The sequence below is a fragment of the Silurus aristotelis genome (genome assembly GCF_946808225.1).
Source record: "Silurus aristotelis genome assembly, chromosome: 16".
NCBI classification, from domain to species: domain Eukaryota; kingdom Metazoa; phylum Chordata; class Actinopteri; order Siluriformes; family Siluridae; genus Silurus; species Silurus aristotelis.
Genome location: NC_139589.1, coordinates 4153083 through 4170473, shown reverse-complemented (window position 1 = coordinate 4170473; position 17391 = coordinate 4153083). Strand labels below are relative to the sequence as shown.

At 39.0% G+C, this 17391-nt stretch overlaps 1 protein-coding gene across 4 annotated transcripts in view; it reads left to right on the top strand.

Annotated features, from left to right (window-relative positions):
• The window catches only part of tenm2b (teneurin transmembrane protein 2b), a 331309-nt gene that overhangs the window by 245669 nt on the left and 68249 nt on the right, over positions 1 to 17391 (top strand). For all 4 annotated transcript variants that reach the window (XM_083564505.1, XM_083564502.1, XM_083564503.1 and 1 more), the window contains one exon: positions 2362 to 2600. In XM_083564505.1, coding sequence (XP_083420631.1) covers positions 2362 to 2600 — 239 coding nt within the window. The remainder of the gene's footprint in view (positions 1 to 2361; positions 2601 to 17391) is intronic.

The window sequence follows — 17391 nt, the reverse complement described above, 5'->3', positions numbered from 1 at the left end:
ATGAAAATGAAATATCAAGCCGCCCATGACTTCATTTACCTTCTTCACATTTGGATGACACTTTTATCCAAAGCTCCTTCCAGTTGAGTCAGGATATAGCAGAGCAGATGACATGCTTATGGACCCAACCGTGTGAGTGTGACAATGCTGGGATTTGAACTCACGACCTTTTAATCAGTAGTTCAATGGCCAGATCGTCCATATCCGTATTCTCATCTAAGCCCAGTGTTGCATCAGTTACTTTAGCTGCCTGATCCTTAAAGAAACAAAATCAAGCTTTATTTGTCCGACATATGAATATTTTCATTGCTAAGGCTTGCAGGCCTCAAGCTGCTTTTTCTTGCAAAACTACAAACATCACATATACTACAGAGAACTTCCACCTTATGTGATTTTCTATTTAATGAGCATTGACAAGTTCAAGGCTCAGTTAAGACCTCAGTGTTATAGGTTGACCATTAAAATGGCGAGGTCCCAGAATTAATAAACTTCCTCATTGATTGGTTGGCCATCTAATGCCTAGCTTTGGTCTAGAGTATTGGATGAGGTGATGGAAGGAAAGTGTTAGCAGGTGGCTGAGACAGAGTAGTGCTGGAGCTCTTTGGCATGCATGGTTGTGAATATATGGGCTTGGGGACGAGGCAGCAGTTGGAGACTCAGCAGGGGCTTGAGCCAAGGCCAGGTGGGTTCAGCCTGGACTTCCTGTTTTGAGCAGGACTGATGGAAACTGATCTGAGGTTAGTTTAACACCAAAGTGCTGCCTGAGCCAGGCCAAGCACTCGTCAAAGCTGTTTGGTCAACTTCCCTACATTTTCATTCCTCTCCCATCTGCCCTGCATTCACATACACACACACACACACACACACACACACACACACACACAGACGCATCAACATTCAAACAGACTTCACATGCAAAATATTCGTCCCACCTGTCACTCTTTGCTGCAACAACCAAATCTGGCTCACGTAAGCACTGTACTGGCGTCGTCTCAAAGACAAAAGACTTCATGGCCACCATGATCTTGTGTTATTATGTTCTCTTTGTGTGTGTGTTCTCCTGGGCTGACGCTCTCCAAGTTGGCGTTTGGACTACAGAGGTCCAGACTAAGCGTGCTGAGAGCCATTGAACACACTGAGCTTGGTGCAACACTGGGTTTCTGATGCAAAGTTAAAGCAGACTCTTGGCCCCTGGAAGTGCATTGAATGGGAAAGGTTTAAAACAAATATATTTCATAGACATAGACATTTATTTCCTTTCTGTAGTCTAGTGTTTTCCTGTGGGGAGATGGTAGCTTATGCTTGTTAAAGGCATTATTATTTGCATCTTAAGGTTTAAATCCTAGCTACACCAAGCTGCCTCACCTGGGCCCCTGATCAAGGCCCTTAATAGTGGCTCAGTTGTATGAATGTAAATTGTATCGGATAAGGGCGTCTACCAAACGTCGTAAATATGAAGTACAGTACAAGCCCTATTATTTAGCTCTGATGGTGCAGAGCAGACTGGGGTGCATCCGGTTTACATGTAAATAATAAATTTAAACATGTATTATTATTAATATTATTTTATTATTATTATTATTATTAGTAGTAGTAGTAGTATTGGTTTTAGATATCTACAAATATCAATGTTGTGCTATATTTTTCTTTATGAGCAATGATAAAATGTATGGTGAAACTAGCAACATTTTAAATCTCTCATCTTACATTATTTTGATTGTATTTGATTTTTTTAAAATCATTTGATCATATTTGCCTTTAAAAATAAAGGAGTGACAGTGATTTGAACACAAAATCTTCTGATCCAAAGTCTTAACCTTACCACTTAACCATTTCCGCTAACAGATCACTGTGCTAGCGGTTCAAATAAAGACATCACAAAGACAATATAAAGACAATTAAAGACATCCAGACATCAGTCTAGAATTGTTTTCCCCCTTTTTTGATGTGGTATGTGATGAAACAAATGGATGTCTGTCCCTGTGATAGCAGAAATCTGTATGTGTAGATATGGCAGCCCACAATTGAAAAGACTAGCGCTGACAGTGATCCAGAGTTTTGCTTGTATAAGCGAGTGAATTAAAAGCTGGCAATAAAAGTGATTTTATTTAGATAATACCTCCTGTAATGCTCAGTTCTCCCCAAGGATGCAATTTACACCCCAGACCATTTAACAGATCTCTATAATGCATAGTTTCTCAGTGGTGAACAATGCAAGCCTGTCTCCATCGCCTCCAAGTCTGTTTGCAGTCATTAGCGCCTAATAACAACATGTGTCTGTTGCCTGTACTCGCGTGTGTTAGCTAAGCATTTGTTTGAAAGCTTCGAATTTAGCATCAACTCTGTTTTCTCTACACGCAGGCACTTCCTGTTTAAGACTCCATCAGGAAGCACTCCTCTATTCAGCAGCTCCTCTCCTGGTTACCCCCTCACCGGGGGTTCCGTCTACTCGCCACCGCCACGCCTCCTGCCGAGGAACACCTTCTCCAGGAGCTCCTTCAAGCTAAAGAAGCCCTCCAAGTACTGCAGCTGGAAATGTGCCGCCATGACTGCCATCGCTGCTGCTGTTTTGCTCGCTGTACTGCTCTCCTACTTTATCGGTAAGCTCACACCTGTTTGCCTTTGCTGCAGAATAGGTTTTGAACTGGAAAAGAAAGTGTGAACACCAGTGTCAAGTTAAGCTTGTAAAAATCCTGCTTTATGACATCAGCAATCAGTAAAAGGTGCAATCAGTGATCAGTCAGATATCTTTTTGAGATATTTGCTAACATTCTGGCAGCCCTCAATGAAATATCCTTCCAGATAAAATTTGGTCTCTTTGGTGCCAAAATGTCTGTAAACGACAGAAAACAGATATGATTGCCTGTTTACAAAAGTATGTATGGCAGAACAGCATACTCTATTTTTGAACCAAGTGGTTAAAAATAGGAACTACATCCAAAAATAATAGAGGCCCATTGGGGCAGGAATCATGCTGCCTCATGCTCATTGTAGAAGCTGAAAAAAGAGCAGGAACAGGGTTGCCAGGGTTGCATTTTTTTTTTACACCAAATTATGCTAGTTTAAATAAATATTACCAGCTTAATTTAATTATATTTACAGCATTTAAAAGGCATCCTTATCCAGAAGAATGGAAATTCAAGGGTAGAATGGTGGTGCCTTTTCATCAAAAATACTCTGCACAACCAGGATTTTATAGCAAATATATATTAGGATGAAATTTTTTTATTTTCACAAACAAAGCAAAAAAGTAAGCTCTATATAAAGATATAAGATGTTTAATATCTTCTATTAAAGCAAGAGGAAAGGGAGGGGATTATAAAGCAAATAATGTTCGTATATCAGAAATGCCACCACGGTGACGGTGACACTGTTTCTGACATGAATGCTGAGAAAAAATAATGAAATATATCCAATGCTTGGTTAGTAGTTACAGGTCTTTTGTCTGGTTGTTGATATGTTGGGCTGGAAATGTTGCTGAAACCTAATGTTTAATGATTTTTAACTATAAACACTCATCACAAGATAGTACATTGTATACACTGTACATTAGATGTGTATTTTTCTCAACCCACAGCTGCGTTTTAAATATTTACATCTTATCCTTTACTAGTTTATAGCCTATAAAATGAATTCAGCCTTAGAATTAGTATTAGAAAGTGGGTATTTATATAAACCTGTGATTTGCCCAGCAGTCAGAGCTTCAGTTATAGAAAATGAATCAACACCTTACAAACAATTGGTTCTGAGAATTCAGCAGCATGTGCTATAATTAATGATAATTAATTCAAACCTCTCACTTTTGGTATTTTCATACTGCTCCAGTAAACACAATTTTTTTTTTTCTGCAGGGAAGAAAATATTCTGCATTCTCACCAAATGCTGTCGTCCCAAACTCTAGTATAAACTTGTTCATTTTGGAGCAGTGCTATGAGACTGAATTAAAATAAATAAATAAATAAATAAATAAATAAATAAATAAATAAATAAAAAGGAGCACATTCCAAAACATTTGTAAAAAAAAAAAAATAAGGATAATAATACACGATTAAAAACATAAAGATTTTTTTAGGTAACATCAGCAACATTTTAGGATCTCAGGACCTTATCATCCGATACGCAAGGACATGCAGTCGACTGTAAACGTACGCATATGATTTGTTGTAGGTGCTCGCATGCAGTGGTGCGTTCTATTACATGGGCATTATGACTGGAATTGATTCGATCTGGTTCTCGGGAAGCCATTTTGCAGTTACGGGTATGTTCAAGTACTCCCTTGTGAAAGATAAGCCGAAGAAACTGGAAGCATTTCGATTTCGATTGATACTGTGATCACCTTCTGCCGAACAAGAGCCTTGAATGTACACTACCTTATTTAATCCGTATTGCTGTTCATTTCATTATGAACGCTTTGTTGTTAAACGTTCATCACTGTGCTTTTACTTCTACATATTAAATCATCCTACAGTATAAAGAACATATATACATGACATTACAGAATACATACATACATTTACGATATTTTAGGTACGGGCACGTATGTAGACAATACTGCGAATACATACGCACACACTTATGCTTGAGTCATAGATCATAATGTACAATAGCCATAGTTTTATACCATAGAATAAGTGAGGAAGCAGAAAAAAAAGCATTCAGCATTCCAGCATTACAATGCCATGAAACATCGCATGTTAAGGCTGGAGCGGAAGAACCTGAGTGTCCTGCACTGAAAACTGACCTCTTTAACATCACTTAACACTTTTTGAATGCAGATTTCAACCCAGACCTCCTTACTAGACCTCACTAATGCTCTTATATCTGAATGAAGACGAATCCCTATGACCATGTCCCAGAATTGAGTGGAAAGCCTTCCCATACGAGTGGTGCTTATTATAACAGGGGGGGAATAAATCAAGAATGATAAAAGTGGTGTGGTGTGGAGGTCAGCTGTCCATATACTTTTGCCCCAATAGTGCATTATGCACAAAATTTAATTATAAAAAATTATATAATAACAATAATAATGATACATTTTCATGTTATATTATATTATTATAAAAATGTAATATAAGATATATAAACACACACACACACACACACATGCACACACACACACACATGCACACACACACACACACACACACACACACACACACATATATATATATATATATATATATATATATATATATATATATATATATATATATATATATATATATATATATATATATATATATATATAATGATTTCAGTACTGCCTCTACAGTGAATCCTAAGAGACCCCTGACAGGTTAAAAAAAAAGCTTTTATATAAAATAAAGAATTAAATCTTTAGTATTCTACCATGAATGTTCCTTCTTTATAGTTTTTGTGTTGTCAAGCTTTCGGGAGAGTCTCCAAGTTTTCATGGGTTTTTTTTTGGTTTTTTTGGTTTTTTTTAATGGTAGTGGGTTTTCTTTTTGAGCTGTGGTGTGGTTGAGCGGTGTTTTTCTTTTTGAACTAAGCCTGAATCCCTGGTTATCAATTATGGATTATGGTTAACCCATTCCTAGCTGCATATTGATTCCCTGCGATGACTCGGCTCAAATAAACAGCGAGATAGAAAAAAGAAAGAATACGAAAAGTCCAGGCGATATTTTTTATCTATCAATCTTTAACTGGCCAACTTCAGCTTAAATCCACTAAAGCCTTGAATTTCTGAATTTTATGTGCTTTTCTGCTCGGAGTGGTTATTTGACTTACTGTGGACTTTCTGGATGTGCTGACCTCATCGTTCCCATTAAAAAAGGCATTCGCAGCCACAGACTTGACAATGACTAAATGTTTTTTTTTTGGGGGGGGGGTTTAGTGTGTGTGAAAATCTCAGGATTTATATAATCATGTGTGAGCAAAGATTGGTCAATTATTGAAAGCTTAAAAAATAATAGACAGCGTAAATGTGTTAATCACCACATCGGATCAGATATACAATTCACAACATAGAATTCTGAGACTGATATGAGACTGATGGGGTCAAAATAGTTGAATTGAGCATAAGCTACTGTACACTGAACTAATGTCTGATCTACATGTACTACAGTATGAGTATACGTCATGGGGGGAAAAGCTGTTTTTTTGGCTAGAGTTATATTAAACCAGGGTTGTGAAAGTGTCTTTTAATTTGAATTACTTACTACAGTGGAACCCGGTTATGTCGATGTCCTAGGGGGTCGCCAAAAAGCATCGAGATAACCGATGATCGAGATAAACAAAAATCAAAATGGCGGCAGTATATTAACGTGCTTGGAATTTCTTTATGTACATGATGTGCGTTAATAAATGAGAATGTGCATGCACGTTTTTCTGAAGGTTTTTTTTACACAACAGCGTTGCCGTGATTTGTTTGATGAAGTCATGCTATAAAAATACATACAGTACATGTTTATCTGTCAGGAATCCACCTGCCACGCCCCCTTCGGCCCCCTTCAGCGTGGCAGGTGTTTTATCATCATCACCAGCTCATATTTAAACTTCCACACTCTCACTGTCCGTTATTGTTGGTATATGTTGGTTCACGGCGGTTGATGTTATCGCGCATGCGTATTCCGGTACGTGTCTTCCCACCGGCACTCTCTCAACGGCTGCTCTTTTGTTCCCAAAGAGCACCGCGGATTCCCCCCCGATCCTGCCGGTGTTTATTCTATGCTTTTGCTCATCCCACGTTCCGCGCCGCCAAGCGCGGCCTCGCCTCCCGTTCATCGCATAACATTTAACAACAAAACTAACAGCAGAGATTCACCAGTATACAATACAACACCTGTAGCAGCTGGAAGGTTTGATTTTTCCGCCACTTCCACGAGTTCTTCTGCGGCTGCACCGAGATAACCGACGTTAAATGCCAAATTTTGTCCCCCTTGTGCTCGAGATATCAGGGTTCGGCGACATAAAAAAGTCGACATAACCGATAAAAAATGCTTAGAAAAAGCGAGAATTTGGCGGTTCCACTTCAAAAACGTCGACTTAATAGGGTTGTCGAGATAACCGAGGGCGAGATAACCGGGTTCCACTGTATTTAAATGTAATTAGACATTGATTAGCCTTTAAGTTTGAGATTTATAGTATGGGACAGTCACAGTGAACATTAGCACTGTGTGTTAGTGTTTCATGAACCACAGAAGGTTCAGATTGCAAAGAAAAGCATGTGTGTATCTAATAATTATATACCCTGGTGTTTCTAGAATGTGGTTGAATTGTATAACCTACAATATGTTTTGAGCAGTATGGTGACTATATCATTGTTTTGGATTGATCCATAGGAAAAAAGCATAGTGTAGATAAATGTAGTGAAAGTCGTGGGTTTTTGTCATATGTCGTGTTTTACTCGACTAATGGCACTCAATATTAAACCTCCTACCACAGGTACAGTTTAGTAGCTCACAGTGCCTTAGTTTGTAGTGTTGCCATGGTTCGTACGCACATGCCATGCGTTTGGCCATTAAGAGCACACTTACATGACTCACTCAAAAGACTGACATTTACTGCTGAAAGTCAAAGGCTTCAAAGGGTCTTTGATAGAGCGCTGATGTGTTTCATTGTTGTGCTCCAGGCACCGCCGTGTGCTGAGAGCTGCAAGCCGAGCCGAGTCCATCTGATGGTTTATACAGTGAGGGTGGAAAAAAGATTCCTTTGTGCATTCTTTCCTGATGTAATATAGATTTTTTTTCAATACATTCAACCATTTATTAGGAATGAGCGGATCAGCGTTATACAAAAAAGCCAAACATTTAGGATTTGCAGGAATTTCAGAATTCCGAACTACAATTCAATGACTTCCTACATTAATATATTACATTACATTACAACTTTAGGGATACATTTATAGGGATGAATTGAATAATTTTTTTATTGATCATTTCATATTATCCGAGTATTAATCGCTGTGAAGCCGCTTAGTGACAATGTGTGTTGTTAAAAATAAATGTAAAAAAAGTGTATAATACCATTGAATGGAAATTGAGAACACATTACATTTCCTTTACTGGAGCTCAAGAGACCCATTCACTCTTCCAGCATAATAATTCCCCTGGTTACCTGAGGCTCCATGAAGCCATGCTGGGTTAAGTTTGGAGTGGAAAAGCTTAAATGTCCTACACAAAAGTCCTGACTTCTTCAACCCCAATGAAGAATGGATGTCCAAATACTTTTGCATTTGACAGACTCCTTTATCCAGAATGACTATTAAAGTAAAGGTTGTTGCTCGAGTGGCCCAGTAATTGCCTGGTGGTGCTGGGATTTGAACTTGCGACCTTTCGAGTCCAATGCCTTACCACCTCCCCTCACAAGAACCAGACCAGAAGATGTGGAGCCTATAGTAAAAGCAGCATTTACATTTATAGCACTTATACAGAGCGACTTACACTTATTCATACAACTCAGCCGCTATGAGGTTAAGGGCCTTGCTAAAGGGGCCCATGTGTACTTAGTGTAGCTCGGATTTGAATTCATGGCCTACTGGTCCAAAGTCTAATACCTTAACCACTAAGCGAACACCTTATAAATACTCATAGGATGTTGGTACAGCCTCTACAGTCACCTAGACACCTACTGTCAGAAATCCCTGTCAGGTTTGTTTTTATCTCGTTAATGTTGCCATATATTTAGTGATGTAGTAATTTTCCGAGATAAAGGCCTGCGAGAGAACAAGCTGTTGGGAAGTAATTAGATAAGTTTTTAGTGCATGTGAAAACTGCCGGAGTAGCAAGCCGACAATAAAAAACACAAACAAGAGGCATATAATAATTAGGCGAAAAACATTATAATAATTTGGTATTTAAGCGGCGGTAAATTCTAAATGACAAGAACATTTAATAGGCTAGAAAAAATCTGCTTTCATGTAAAATATACTATCTAGTATCTATATATCTAGTGGCTTATAAGTGGGCCTATATGTGTTTCTTCTTCTTTCCATAAAATTGGAGGCACACTATTAGATGAGGGTGGAGTGGGTGGAGAAGAGTGATAGCAGGAGTGATTTGTGATAGAAGAGTATCTGCGAGAGTGAAAGGGAAAGTTTATAGGACTGTGGTGAGACCTGAGATGCTGTACGGTTTAGAGACAGTGGCATTGAGTAAAAGACAGGAGGTGGAGCTGGAGATGTTGAGGTTTTCGTTGGGTGTGATGAGGATGGACAGGATTAGAAATGAGTTTATTAGAGGGACAGCGCATGTAGGACGTTTTGGTGACAAGGTGAGGGAGGCGAGATTGAGATGATTTGGACATGTGCAGAGGAGTATATCGGTAGAAGAATGCTGAGGATGGAGCCACCAGGAAGGAGGAAAAAAAGAAGGCTAAAGAGGAGGTTTATGGGTGTGGTGAGGGAAGACATGCATGTGGTTGGGGTGAAAGAGGCAGATGTAGAGGACAGGGGGGTATGGAGAAGGATGATCCGCTGTGGCGATGCCTAATGGGAGAAGCCGAAAAAAGAAGAAGAAGAAGAAGACTATTGGATAGGATACCTTTGGGTACCGGAGCATTCAATTTTCCCTTCCAATCAGCTCCATGAAGATATAATTCACATGGATCGGAGTGGAAGATCTCTTGTTATAGAGCTCCAAACCCACTGAATACCTTTGGGATAAATTAGAACATTGACTGCACCCCAGGTCTCCTCATCCTTCCTCCATCACTGTCACTGAATGAATTACAAATCTCCACATGCACACTCCAAAATCTACTGGTAAATAAGGGACAAAAGAAGGAATGGGATGATCAAGAAAACATACCAATCTCCGGAAAGTTTTGTTTTTAAGCATAGAATTTAATCATCAGTATACTGGAAAGAAGGTACTAGTATAAATTGATGGTAATTTGACACCGATTTGAATGTGTCACCTTTCTATCCAAAGGCTAATGTCTTAACCAATACTGCACCTTTTATTTGAACACTTTGGAAAAGATAAAAAAAAAATCTGTCATGGTGGAAAAACGCTAGAAAAACGACACATTCAAGAAATCGATGTTTGGTCTTAACGATTATTCCGTCTCTGAGTAATGTGTTAGTTTTAGTTATACTACTGACTAAATATTGTGGACTTTATGTAGTGTGTGTGCAACACTATATAATGAGATTTAAGCAAAATAATGAGTGTGTGAGTGTGTGTGTGTGTGTGTGTGTGTGTGTGTGTGTGTGTGTGTGTGTGTGTGTGTGTGTGTGTGTGAGTGTGAGTGTGTGTGTGTTGTTTGCGTGGTTTTTAAGACTAGCGCCGAGGCACTGGAAGGAAGGATGTGTCTAGTTAAATGTATGTGTAGTTAATTAAAAGTGGAACAATGGCTTATTTCCAACAGTAAGATGGACGGTAAATGTCACCGAGCACCGAGCCAAGCAGAAAGTGCGTCGCCCGAACCTTTTCACGGTTCGACTCGAGCGCTCCTCAGGTTTACTAGTTTACATTTTCTTCATCGCTGTTGTTTTTTCACTTTCAGTATATAGCCTTGTATTTCAAACAGAAAAGCCTGCATTCCCCCACGCAAAGTTTTTCTCTTGCGTGAATTGAAGTGAGGTTTAGCTTTGACGTTTCCATAAGGACAAGAAGTAAGAGAGAATCTGGTGTCTGCTTTCAATCGGCTTTTTTAATCACGCTGCTTATGGTGTTAACGAGTTTTACCATTTCAGTTTGATTATTTAACAGAGAGTTAAAAAGCAGAGTGTGAATTGTGTGTATACATACATCAATACACCTAACTATACGATTGCTATTGTGCTATTCCACATTTTGTCTTATTTGCTCTTATAATAATTCACACTCTTCTGGGAAAATGTTCCACTTGATTTTGGAGTGGGCTTGTGGAGATTTTTGTGAGATTCATTTAGCCACAAGGGTGTTAAGTTAAGTACTGATGTAGGTGAGGTGAGGAGGCCTGGGGTGCAAAAAAGAAATAATCTCAAAGCTGTTCAACATGGTTGAGGGTCAGAGCTCTATAGCAGGAGATCTTCTTTTCCAAATCATGTAAAGCACATCTTCATGGAGCTGGCTTTTTGCATGAACGCATTGTCATGCTGAAACAGGTTTGAGTTTCCTGGTTTATATGGAGGGAAAAATTATATGCCACCATATCTAAAGACATCCTATACAATTGTGTGCCTGTAATTTTATAGTAATGGTTAGGGGAGGAGATAATACTTTTTGTCCCAATACTTTTGCCGTATATTGTATATGTAGGAGTTTTACAGGTTTATCTTTTGCATTTTTAAATTAATATTAGCATCTTACATCACAGGACAGTGAGTGATAAATAGTGTTTTATTTCTGTGAAGCTAGCAATAGCACGCTAATTAGCTAGTTCTAGTTTATTATTATTTTTTATTTATTAAATTGATTATGTTGCTAAATTGCTAATTGTGTTGCTGAACATTAATCAAACATCATTTTGTGATAACAGTGGTGTAAAGTGTGATGATTTTGCAGACATTTGAATAGTTTTATTTACTTTTTATTCGTACCACAGCAATTTGGGATGCCTGATATTCAAATTACAGGTAAATTACAGTTAAAGCAGTGCAACCTCGATAATCGCGGGGTTACGTTCTATGAGGTTTTGACTCTTTCCTTTTGATGGTTCCTTTTTCAAGGGGAATTTTACATGTACTGCAGTGTAAACTTAACAAAAATTGTGATTTACTTGTCATACATGTTTTATTTACTACTTTAAATGAATAATACAATAATAAGTTTTTCAAAAGTTTTTATGTAATTTATTAATACAAACTCTGATTTGAAATGTTACTACGAACTTTCGAGCCACTCGCGGCTTCTCGCCAACTATCAGATTTTTCGCGAGTTAATCTCGTGAGGTTCCAAATAAAAAGTCGCGAACTATCGAGGTCGCGAGTGTCAAGGTCGCGAGTATCGAGGTTACACTGTATAACTGTGGAACCTCGATACTCGCGACCTTGACATTCGCGACCTCGATAGTTCACGACTTTTTATTTATATATATTTATGTCATCCAAATGCTAAAAAAGTAAACAGAATATAAACTTTATAATGCCTTATGAAGTCTATTGTTGGAAGATATCTGAAATTGAATTTCTGGCCTATTTGTAACTCTTTGCCTTAATCAGATCCTTCATCAGCCATAGATTGTTAGTTTGACACCATGAAACCAAATAATTTTAAACAGATGTAAATGCACAGGAGCGTTTTATTGCACATCCTGAAAAAAAACACACCTCCCCAGAACACTGACCCAAACAGATTTGTCATGGATACGCTGTAGGTTTATAGAGAAACAAGCTCTCTGTCGGGTAACAGATTATTAAGCTGCATGGAAACATAATCACCGATTTACTTCTGTGTGTGTATGTGTGTGTGTGTGTGTGTGTGTGTGTGTGTGTGTGTGTGTGTGTGTGTCTGTGTGTCTGTGTGTCTGTGTGTCTGTGTGTGCCCATGCGGTGCTGTGTGAAGCGTGGTGTGGGAGTTAAAGCATACCTGTCGGAGTGTGTAAAGACAGTAAAGCTCAGAGGAAGAAAGACGACAGCTCTTCCACCCACAGGGTGGTTAAAAATTAATGGCGCCCCATCATCCTGGGGACTATCAAAAAAAAAAAAGAGCCACGGACTATGCGATGTTTTTTGCTCGGGGCAAATCATGAGACAAAAAATCAAGAATTTGTCTTCAAATGGACCTTTTTTCATAATCCTTTACAGATAAATTTAGCATGGTTGGGATGGTAAGTGAGCATCGGTGATATTGCAGTAAATCAAATAAAACTATTTATTTCAAGATATTCGCTCGTGTTTTTGTGGGAATATTTTCTGCCCTCTTGGATTTCCTTGTTACCAGTGCTTGCTCCTTGTCTTTATTGTGTTATTATTTATACTACGAATGGCGAGATTTACCGCTTCGCATCGTTGTGTCGGCATAAAAGTTAGCAACGTGACGCATTAAAAAGTGTGCATCGAATCCAAGTTGGCATTTGTATATTTGCAATGCATCTTTTTTTAAATATTCGAAAAATGTAGGTTTATATCATCATTAGTAGATGCTCTATACTTTAATTATTTAGAAAGTGGCCAATCATTTGATATGTAGATTGATTTCTTCTCACTTAACTGTTTCATCTCACAACACTACGGAGACCGAGGCGTGTCCTGAGAGTCACATAGAATACAGATTAACATGGCAGAGGTAGAGCTGCATCTTCCTGCACACAGAACAGGAAAAAAACGTCTGGTTTTAGTGAAGCTTTTTTTTGTGCACTCCAAAGGCATGTTTGTAAAAGGGCCATGCATTAGAATTTACAAGGCACTTAAGTAAATTGATGATTTGCTGTCTGTCTGAAGAAATCAAAGCGAACTTTCTGTACCATATTTAATTGCATAACATCGTATTTTTTTCTATTGATTCGCATTGTGTTGAATCGAATGAAAATCTGATCGCACTGCATCGTAATGGGGTGAATCGTATCACATAGCAGTGGTAGCTGCGTCATATGCATCTTTAATGTATCGTTGGCTACGCATCGAGATGTGAATCGCATCAACCTCAGTTATGGAAAAGCAGATCCCTAATTCATGCACACACTCTCTATTCTTTATTCTTTGTTCCCTTTTTTTTATCATTTTTCTTTTCTCTGTTTCTCTCTTTCCTTTTTATCTTGTGCATTCTTTCTCTCCCGCTTTCCTTTTTTTGTGCTCCTGTCTCACCCTTTCTCTCTCGAATCCTCTCTTTTTTGTCTCCACCCTTGTACAATAAAAGTCCAAAAAACAAAGTCACAGCAGTCCGTCTTTTCTCTCTTCTCTCTGCTGTAAGTATTTCAGCTCATTGCCTTATCACCGTCTTAAAATTGTGGCGGAATAAATTGAATAAAGTGGAAGGTGTTTCGATATTTATTCAGTAGAACACTAAATCTCACTTCTCACATTTCCTGATTAAAAATGAAGATTATTATTATCCAAATTTATTGATGTATTATTATTATTTTTCTTTTTTTTTAAGTAGTGTGAGTAGTAGCCGGAAATTGCAGAAGATCCAGACTCAGCACTCGGCATCGGCTGAACAAAACAGTGCCGAGCTCACACTGGCGTTTCCTTTTTCGCATTTCCTTCATCGCTCTCCAAAGCATTCATTTTTCATTCTGAACATCTTCCTCTTGTCATTCTGCTGGCATTTGAGAACGAAGCTTGAGCAGCGGTGTCCTCTGTAGCTGATGGCACTGGATGCAGGTTGCTAGGAGACAGGATGTTGCGGTGCTGATGCGAGGGAGAGGCTGGGTCCGGGACACGGGGCGGTCGTGGTGCAGTGGGAGTGGGTGGTGGTGGTGGTGGTGGGGGGTGCTGGGGCAAAGGAGGAGGGGGGTGGGGGGGTTCTCTGCTGTTCGCTGGCAGCATGAAGGCCATACTGATTAATCGTATCTAATTGGTGAATAAGACGAATGAGGATGAAAGGGGAGAGATAAATGATCCGTATCTGTGGGGCTAAAGTGCATCGCCACCCACTCGCTTCTTCCACGCACAAGATTACTGGGCTGTTAGATTGGAAAGGAAAGTTGGCTGGAGTGAGAGATCAGATGCTGGACAATATCACGTTGATTGTATTGAGAGGGGGGGGGGGGGCGGGGGGCAGGGAGAGAAGGAGATAGGCGGGAATGTGCACAATTCCACATATCGAGGGAGTAAATGAATGAAGCATGAAAGGAATGAAAACATTGTAAAAGTATGTTGAAATAAGTTGAACAGTAGATCACATCTGTAGAAAATTTTATGTAAAATGTAACACACACACACACACACACACACACACACACACACACAAAAACACACACCCAAATAGGGTCTAGCAAATGTAAACTATTAAATTTTTCCATTTATAGCAATTTATTGTTTTGCATTTCTCCCCCCTAACTGGACCGAAAGTGAACCGAACCGTGATTTAAAACGCAGGTACGTACCGAACCGTGAATTTTGTGTACCGTTACACCCCCTCCTATATAGTTATATAAATATCAATTTTATTTGCAGTGAAAGGACCTTTTAATGCTACAGCATTGTACATTGTTCTATTCAGCATTGTTGTATTGTTTCAACTTTGTGGAAAAGGTTTGGGGAACACAAATTCCTTTTAGTTTAGCTATTTACACCAGAAATAGTCCCTAACCCTCCTGAAACTTGGTTCAATTCCTAAATTCGGGGTCAATGCTGGGTCGAGTAGATTTCTCACCACAGTCAAACTGGAACCCGGTCAAGAACACCTTGCTCAGTCTGGTTGTCTTGGTCTGCACCCAAGTGTGAGTCATGTGCTGTGCTTACACAGAACCTCAGCAGAGAGGAAAGCATGAGCAGGCTATACGCCACATATGTGAGCACCCTTATATTCCCATCAGCTTATCGAGCAAAGTGTGCTTCAGTCACAGCGTATTTGCTCCTACGATGATTTATCAGAGAGTCCTGATGCCGCTCCAGGTTGCTGATGAGTTCGGGATCTCGCTTGCTAAGCCGGAAAACGTAGCCGCTAAACTGTGATTTTAAATGTGCTGTAATTAGAAAACGCTTACATCTGGGGTTTTAAAGCCGTCACAGGCTGATAAGAGGTGAGACACTGTGTCAACCTGAAGGCTGTAAATGCAGTGGTGACGTGCGAAACAGCTGGTGAACACACAATGAGCATCTGCCTAAACGTCTGGAAACAGCACAGATAACGTGCGGCCATGTTGGATTGCAATAAGAACGAGTCAGTGTTTATTTTACGATTCTTGCCTTTGTAAAGACTGGATTTGTAGGAAGTTGTCGAAATATAATGCATAATTAGTGTAATATTGATTTAGTTTTTTGTTCATTTATGGCGTTTGGTAAATGACTATAATCAAGAGCCAAGCAGCTTGGTGATGCCAGGATTTTAACTCATAGCCATCTGATTAGAAGGCCAGTGCATTAACCAGAGAACTACAGAGATGCACTACGAGGTGGTTTTAGAACGTTTCAAGACTGGCTCTGTTTACAAAAAAGTACTTTATGTATCTACGTATCAACGTCTAGCGTTCCTGCTGCTTCTGTAATGTGTCCTGGAAGTCTGGTTTTCAAAGCGTATCAAGCACCTTCTGCGAATCACGCTGGATCTTCGCGATGGTGTCAAAACGGCGACCTTTGAGGGAGGGTGCGGAAGTGGGATCATGCTAAGAAACTCACGTGTGAGGAGAGCTCGGTGATCAGAATAGAAGATGTGGTATGGCACATGGTCAAGGAGTTACACAGCTTCCAATGTACACAGCACAATGTCTTTTGGCACAATGGTCGGTGCTCCCTGTGACTGTCCATGCAGCCGTGGCGTGTTACAAAACTAGTCTCAAAACGTCCCATTCCACATTTTGTTTGAAATTGCTTTTATGATCCGACGACATCCAAAGACGTCCTAAATAATTGTGTGCCTCCAGCATTGTGGTAACAGTTTGGGAAAGAATTACATATGACTGGAAAAGTCAGGTGTCCCAATACTTTTGTCCATATAATGTATATTATTTTTTCAACTTAGAGAAATTTTGGGCATGCCCAAATTTTTAGCTACAGCTGTTTTACTGTGACTTTTGCTGCTTATTGTCTCTTTTGGGTGTGTAATGGCTAACAAGTTTGAATTATATTGTTTTTTGCGCTAGTTTTTTCGTATCAGCTACATATACTGACTGGATTTACTGATGAGCTCTGCTACTTCCTTCCAGACTTGAGTTAGTGTGCGTTCTTACATTAGAATAAGAAAAACTTTGCTTTATAAGAGAGAAACTGAAGAACTGTCAAACGGCATGTGCCATACAGTACAATTATTCCAATTACAGTTTGTGCAAACTGTTTGAATGTCACTCTTCTTAATTTGTGTAGAAATGAATCGAATAGAATATCACATTGCAGCGGTGTCGCTTTGTCGGATTTCACTTCCGCTGAAGGCTCTGTGTATTGTGCTTGTGTGAGAAAAAAAAAACAGAAGCTTCACCTGTCAGGTTTTGGCTTTCAAGTGTGAGCGTAGATGTTTTATGAGCATGAATGCAAATGCGAAAAAACACACCGAGTCTAGGGTTTGAGAAATCTCTGAGCGTATATGCTTTATGATCTGAGTTCGGAAATGCGGAAGAAATACCATATACAGTGTAAAACAAAAAAATATAGTTATATATTCCAGCCATATAGAAATTGTATATGTATGTGATTTTATATATATATATATATATATATATATATATATATATATATATATATATATATATATATATATATACATACATATGACAGCCGTTTGACAGTTCTCCAGTTACCCTTTTGTAAATTATGCGTATTATATATATATATATATATATATATATATATATATTCATTCATTCATTCATTCATTTTCTCCCGCTTATCCGTAATTCGGGTCGCGG